Genomic DNA, 7,405 nt, shown 5'->3' with positions numbered 1-7,405 from the left:
TTAGCTTCCGCACTGTGCACGTGGCTGCGTCACTTCCACGTGACGGCCAGCACGCCCTGACCTCGGTCAGGGTGTGTCATAGCCCATCATTCATCAATTCACCTAATTTAGTCTAAAGAATCTGTTTTCTTTGTCCTTGTCTTAATTTACTTAATTTTCGTCAAAACCAATTCCCCCATTAATTTAAAGCGTTAGATTAGTTAGAAATCAATTTAGTTGATGTTTTTAAGTGTTTTGAGTCAAGTAATAACTTAATTTCGTCCAGATTTGAGTATAGTGTTCAAAACTGCCCAGAAAGTGTTTTTAAGGCAGTTTTGAGTGTTTGTTTGCTGTTTTGAGTCTTTTGGTTTGTTTTGGTGTTTTATAGTTTAGTTTTGCATTCTTTGAGTCTAGTTTAGTGTTTAAACTTTGTTTTTACGATTTTGAGTCAGTTTAGAGTGTTTAGCAATCCCTCCTAATCCCCGGTTTAAGAACGATCCCTACTTACATATCTACTACAATTGTCAACAAGAGGGTTTAATTTGTGTGTTAAGTAATTTTTGCATCAAATTTTGGCGCCGTTGCCGGGGATTAGCAACTTTGCTAATCCCTCGTTATTTCTTTTTATTTATTTTTCGTTTGTTTTCTATCTTAGTTACTGATTTGTTTGTTTCATTGTTTTTAGGTACTAGTTTATGACTCGAAGTTCCCAACCTGTTCATAAGAATATTTTGGACTTTGACGACGATTTTGAGAGGACTTTGAGAAGACAAAAGAACCAGCAAGAGTCTAACCCACCTAGCCCTGAACCTGACCTTGAAAAACAAGTTTTAGAAGAGGAAGAAAGGGGCACGGCAGAGACTTTTGAGGAAGTACCCATCATGGCAGCCGACAATCGAACAATCAAGGAGCTTTCGGCTTCAGGAATGGACAATGCCGCACCTTTATGTATTCAATATCCCGTGGCAGCTCAAGGCAAGACCGAGGAGTTTGAATTGAAGTCTAGCTTGTTGCACCACGTCCCAAAGTTCCATGGGCTGTCCATGGAAGACCCTAACAAGCACTTGAAGGAACTTGAAGTGGTTTGTTCAAGCATGACCCCTGTCAATGTCGATGGTAGCATCTTAAAGATGAAGGCTTTTCCATTCTCTCTAATGGACAAAGCTAAAGATTGGTTATATGAGCTAGCACCAGGGACAGTGACATCTTGGGAAAGTATGAAACGAGCTTTCTTGGAGAAATTTTTCCCCACTTCAAGAATCATTCTCCTGAGGAAACAAATAAGTGGCATACAACAAAAGCAAGGTGAATCCTTTCCTACTTATTATGAACGTTTTAAATCACTTGTTGCTTCTTGTCCACAGCATCAAATGAAGGAAGAGTTGCTCCTTCAATATTTCTATGAAGGCCTTCTACCAATCGAACGTCAAATGCTAGATGCCTCGGCGGGAGGAGCTTTGGTAGATAAAACACCCATGGCAGCCAAGACACTCATTGCAAACCGTGCATTGAATGCACAACAATACGAAGGTATGGGACAAAGGGATAACCCACGGCCACAAGTTAATGAGGTAAGCTCTTCATCCGATATTCAATCTCAATTAGCTAATCTTACTTCTATTGTGTCTCAAATGGCCGAAGGTATGAAGATCCAAGGACCAATGGTGTGTGGAGTATGTTCTATCCAAGGACATGTTTCTGACATGTCCTCAACTTATTGAAAATGGTGGATGGGAAAGCGCAAATGCAATTGGATTTCAAGGCCAAAACCAACCAAGGAACGATCCATATTCTAACACCTATAATCCAGGTTGGAGAGACCACCCAAACTTCAAGTGGAGGGAGCCCCAGCAACCACCACAACAAGGAGGCTTTAGACAACAACCCCCGGGTTTCTTCACTAAGCCATACGCACCCACACATGCTCCATAACAATCTGCCCCAAATGCTTCAGGTACGTCCCTAGACAATGATACACTTCTTAAGTTACTAACTAATTTGTCTCAGGGGCAAGAGAATCAAGCCAAAGCAATGCAAAATCAAGAAAAAAGGGTGGATCAATTGGAGAAACAAATTGGGCAGATTGCAGATTTTGTAGGACAATTCCGAGACCAAGGCAAGCTCCCAAGCTCTACCATTCCAAACCCAAAGGGAGGGTTCGAAACGGCCAAAGCAATCACCTTGAGAAGTGGAAAAGAAGTTGGCATTACATCCAAACCCAAAGGGAGGGTTCGAAACGGCCAAAGCAATCACCTTGAGAAGTGGAAAAGAAGCTGCAACATGAAGAGGAGGATGCAAGCAAGCCCACGGCAAGGGTACAAACACCTTTGCCGCAACTACCTAGGCACCCTAATGCATCCAACTCATCCAATTCGGCCACCAAGGGTAAGTTGGGTTCAAATTCGATTAATTCTAACCCCATTCCACCCAATGTTCCTTTTCCTCACAGATTTTTGCAAACAAAGAAGGAGGAGCATGAGAAAGACATTCTTGAGACGTTTAGGAAGGTCCAAGTAAACATTCCTTTACTTGATGCCATTAAGCAAGTGCCCAGGTATGCAAAGTTTTTAAAAGAGTTATGCACAACTAGGAAAAGAATTTCAAACAAAGAAGTTGTGAAAGTAAGTGAAAATGTATCCGCGGTTTTGCAACGAAAGCTACCTCCAAAATGTAAGGATCCAGGGAGCTTTACTATTCCATGCATAATTGGAAACACTAGATTTGAACAATGCATGTTAGATTTAGGTGCTTCTATTAATGTCATGCCATATTCCATGTATCTATGAACCTTGGTGAGTTAAAACAAGATGACGTTATAATTCAATTGGCCGATCGTTCTAATGTTTATCCCAAGGGAGTCCTTGAGGATGTTTTAGTGCAGGTCAATCATCTCATCTTTCCTGCAGATTTTTATGTCTTAGAAATGGAGGATTCGAGCCATGCTCCATCATTGCCAATCTTGCTAGGCCGTCCGTTCATGAAAACAACCTAAACAAAGATTGATGTGGCCAAGGGAGCACTAACAATGGAGTTTGGTGGTGATATAACTAAATTCAATGTTTATGACTCTATTAAGAATCCTAACGATAGTCATTCTTGTTTTGTCATAGATGTGCATAAGGACATAGGGCTGAAAGGATCCACACTTATCACGAAGGATGTATCAAGAACCACCATTGGAGAAGAACTTAGAGTGATTGCCCTACAACCACCCAATGTGGAATTGATTTGGACGAAATTAATTAAAATGGAAGACCTTTGCCCTACAACCACCATTAAAAACGTGCATCCTTTTTAAGTTTATCACATTGGTGCTTGTTTAGGTTGCTGAGAACTTGTTTAGACACTAAATAGTTCACTAAATTGGCATACCATGGCACACTTACCTCTATGGACAATAACTGCTCATCTGGGAATGTCTCTGGGATAGGCACGCATCCTCCTCATGCACCATATTGCTCAAGTGGTCAGCCACCATGTTTTCACTTCCTTTCTTGTCCCAGATTTCGATATCGAACTCTTGGAGAAGAAGCATCCAATGAATAAGCCTTGGTTTGGCCTCCTTCTTCGTAAGTAAATACTTCAACGCTGCATGATCAGAGTAGATTATAACTTTAGTACCAAGTAAATAAGGGTGAAACTTATCTAAAGCAAAAACAACAGCAAGAAGTTCTTTTTCCGTTGTGGAGTAGTTCAATTAAGCATCATTTAGGGTTCGGGATGCATAGTATATGACATGTGGCTGCTTAAAAGGAAGACCTTTGGCCTAAAACAACTCCTAATGCATAATCTGAGGCATCGCACATAAGCTTAAAAGGAAGGCTCCAATCTGGTGGAACTATGATAGGGGCCGAAGTAAGCATTTCCTTGAGGTGTTTGAAAGCCTTCTCACAATCCTCGTCGAACTTGAATGGTACATCCTTTTGGAGAAGTCGGCATAGGGGTTGGGAAATCTTAGAAAAGTCTTTGATGAATCGCCTATAGAATCCTGCATGTCCAAGAAAAGAACGAACCTCTCTAACCGAAGTAGGAGAGGGTAAGTAGCGTACAAGATCTATTTTTGATTTATCAACTTCAATACCCTTGGCCGAAACAATATGTCCTAGAACTATTCCTTTTTTTACCATAAAATGGCATTTTTCCCAATTTAAAACAAGGTTAGTTTCAATGCATCATTTCAAGATTAATGTGAGATTATCTAAACAATCATCAAATGAATCACCAAACGCGCTAAAATCATCCATGAAAACTTCAATAATCTTTTCTACAAATCTGAACAGATACTTACCATGCATCTTTGAAAGGTGGCTGGTGCATTACATAAACCAAATGGCATTCGACGATAAGCAAAAGTATGAAATGGACAAGTAAAAGTAGTCTTTTCTTGATCATCTGGAGCTATAACAATTTGATTATATCCTGAATAACCATCACGAAAACAATAAAAAGAATGACCGGCTAACCTTTCCAGCATTTGATCGATGAACAACAAAGGGAAGTGATCTTTCCTTGTGGTGGCGTTGAGCTTCCTATAGTCAATGCACACTCTCCAACCTGTTTGGATACATGTTGGCTGATAGGAGCATATTTAGGCAACTTAGTTGGCTTGTTTTCGTGCATTTATGTTGTTAGTTGATAGGAGCATATTTAGGCGACTTAGTTAGCTTGTTTTCGTACATTTATGTTGTTAGTTCATAGTTATTTTAGTAGTTTAAGCCATTTTCGTGTGTTTTTAGGTTCATATGGCTAAGGAAGCAAAAAGGTGCATTTTGGAGCATTTTGGAGCAAAATTGGGCTTGGAATGGATAGCTTATGCTTGGAGCAAAAGGAATGGACGAAATTGAAGACCTAAAGGTGTTAGGATTCCTAATCTAAGAAGGATTCCTAATCTAAGAAGGATTCCTAATCAAAGAAGTATTCCTAATCAAAGAAGGACTCCTAGTCAAAGAAGGATTCCTAGTCAAAGAAGGTTTCCTACTTGAAGTAGGAAAGTTAAGCCAATGTGTCCGATTTTTGTTTGAACTTTCCTAATCCTAAATATCCCTAAGTTCCAGCAACTTTGAAGGTATCTTATGCATTTGAGGACACAAACCAAAGATTCCTTGCACTATCCTAGTCTATGCCGTACCTTTCTTACCCTTTTCTTCCAAAATCTGCCATATATCTTCTTTCCCCTTTTATTCTACTCAACGCCGCAACTTTCCTTTCCTTTTCCTCTTAGAATTCTAATTTGTTACCCTTTTTCCTTGAGGATTTGGAGCTAAAAACCTTCCCAAATTAATTACTTATTGCCTTAACCTTTCTCCCTCTATATATACATAATCTGCCGCACTTATGGGAGATGCTAGACATCCATACAGATCCATACGAATTATTCCTCATTCTCCCCATTCATTCAGCCATCATCCACCCCCTACCACCATCCAACCTATCCATCCATCACCATAATTCATACCCAAACACCCTTGTGCCGCAATAAAGAAGGAGAAAAAAGAGAGGAGAAGCCTTGGACGTTTTGGCCATTCAAACTTGGATTGTTGGAGCGTTTCTAGGTGTATTCAATCTTTGTTTTCAATGTTTAATTTATATTCTCTTTGTTTTGTTGTAAACATGAGGAGCTAAACTTGTTTTAGCTAGGGGAGACTTTGAAATTATGATTATATTTGCAATATGAATTCATTAATTCCAGTTGTGATTTCATAAATTGTGAATGCAATTTACTTAACCGTTTGATGGATAACTTATTCTTGTTTGTTGATTAAGGGTGCACACTTAGTTTGCATGCATGAATTTGGGGCTAGAATATAAGGGAGTTTCACATAATCGTTACAAACTTATTCACAAGTAGTTAAGGTTGTTTTCACAATCATGTTAAGTAAATTCCTAGCATGAGTATCATGATGTCATAGTTACAAGTGCTTTGTCAATACTTATGATTTTCATAGAACGTAATGATCTTTGATTGTATCTGTATTATGATGTCATGTAGGGGACTTTTGAAGAATGCTTTGGGTTGTCGTATGATGTAATCCAATCCAATAACTTAAGGAAAATCTGACGGTTAATTAGTGATGTCACGGTTAATTTGGGGTGATGAGGTTCACGGTTAATTTGGTATGCAAGTGTGTCATGAAAGACCTTCTAGCTAGCTAATCTCCCATCCATATCCCCAAATTTGTCCAAACCTTGTTTACGTCTTTTGGTTACTTTTTTTTATCTTAAATTCGTCAAAAACCCAATCCCCTTTATTTAGTTGTGTCAAATCTGTCCTAAACTGTGTTTTTGAGGCTTTTGAGTCAAAACCAATTCTATTTTCGTCCAAATTGAGTCCTAGAGTCTAGTTTGAGTCTGTTTTATTGTTTTATGTTGTTTTGAGTCTTTTAAGTTTGTTTTGAGTCATATAAGTTTAGTTAAGAGTCTTTTGAGTTTGTTTAAGTGTTTTGAAGCATATTTTTGTATCTTTGAGTCAGTTTTCATTAGATTAGCAATCCCTCCTAATCCCCGGCCTAGAACGATCCCTACTTATATCTATACTACAATTGTCAAAAAGAGGGTTTAATTTGAGTGCTATTATATATCACAATAAATTTTTGGCGCCGTTGCCGGGGATTAGCAATTTTGCTAATCCCCCGTTGTTTCTTTTTGTTTCTTTTTCATATTTTTTTTGGTTTTAGCAACTGACCTTATTTCTTTTCTTGTTTGTAGGTACTAGTTTATGACTCGTAGTTCACAACCTATTATTGCAAACATCTTGGATTTTGACGACGATTTTGAGCGCACTTTGAGAAAGAAGAAGAAGAACCCAGAACTTCACCCAACAAGTTCTAGTTCGGCTTCTAATCTTGAGGAGGAAGAGGAGCCCATGGCAAGGGAGGAACAAGAGGTCCAAACCATGGCAACGGACAACCGTACAATCAAGGAGCTCTCCGCTTCGGGAATGGACAATGCCGCACCCTTGTGCATCCAATACCCAAGGGCGGCTCAAGACAAAACCGACGAATTTGAATTGAAGTCAAGTTTGTTGCACCACATTCCGAAGTTCCATGGACTGTCCATGGGGGATCCCAACAAGCATTTGAAGGATTTCGAGGTGGTGTGTTCGAGCATGACTCCAATCAACGTTGATAGTAGTATTTTGAAGATGAAGACTTTCCCGGTCTCACTATTGGAGAAGGCCAAGGATTGGTTATACGAGTTAGCACCTGGAACGGTCACTTCTTGGGAGAGCATGAAGAGGGCGTTTCTTGAAAAGTTCTTTCCTACTTCAAGAGTCATTCTCTTAAGAAAGAAGATTAGCGGAATCCAACAAAGTCAAGGGGAGTCTTTTCCAACGTACTATGAGCGTTTTAAAGCCCTTGTTGCATCATGTCCTCAACATCAAATGAAGGAGGAGCTTCTATTTCAATACTTCTACGAGGGTCTTTTT

At 39.4% G+C, this 7,405-nt stretch overlaps 1 protein-coding gene across 1 annotated transcript; it reads left to right on the top strand.

Moving 5' to 3' along the window:
• Positions 1-265: 265 nt before the first annotated feature.
• Positions 266-1,700, top strand: LOC148697990 (uncharacterized). The gene has a single exon (XM_088690349.1). The coding sequence runs from the start codon at positions 675-677 to the stop codon at positions 1,698-1,700; it is 1,026 nt and encodes a 341-aa protein (XP_088546475.1). The 5' UTR covers positions 266-674.
• The last annotated feature ends 5,705 nt before the right edge of the window (positions 1,701-7,405 follow it).

Source organism: Pyrus communis, chromosome 3 (genome assembly GCF_041283825.1).
Source record: "Pyrus communis isolate YQ-2024b chromosome 3, ASM4128382v1, whole genome shotgun sequence".
Lineage (NCBI taxonomy): Eukaryota > Viridiplantae > Streptophyta > Magnoliopsida > Rosales > Rosaceae > Pyrus > Pyrus communis.
This window is presented reverse-complemented; position numbering and strand designations above follow the sequence as displayed.

Bases quoted from the DNA above. Each gene is read 5' to 3' on its own strand.
- LOC148697990 (XM_088690349.1), top strand. From the start codon at position 675: ATGACTCGAAGTTCCCAACCTGTTCATAAGAATATTTTGGACTTTGAC.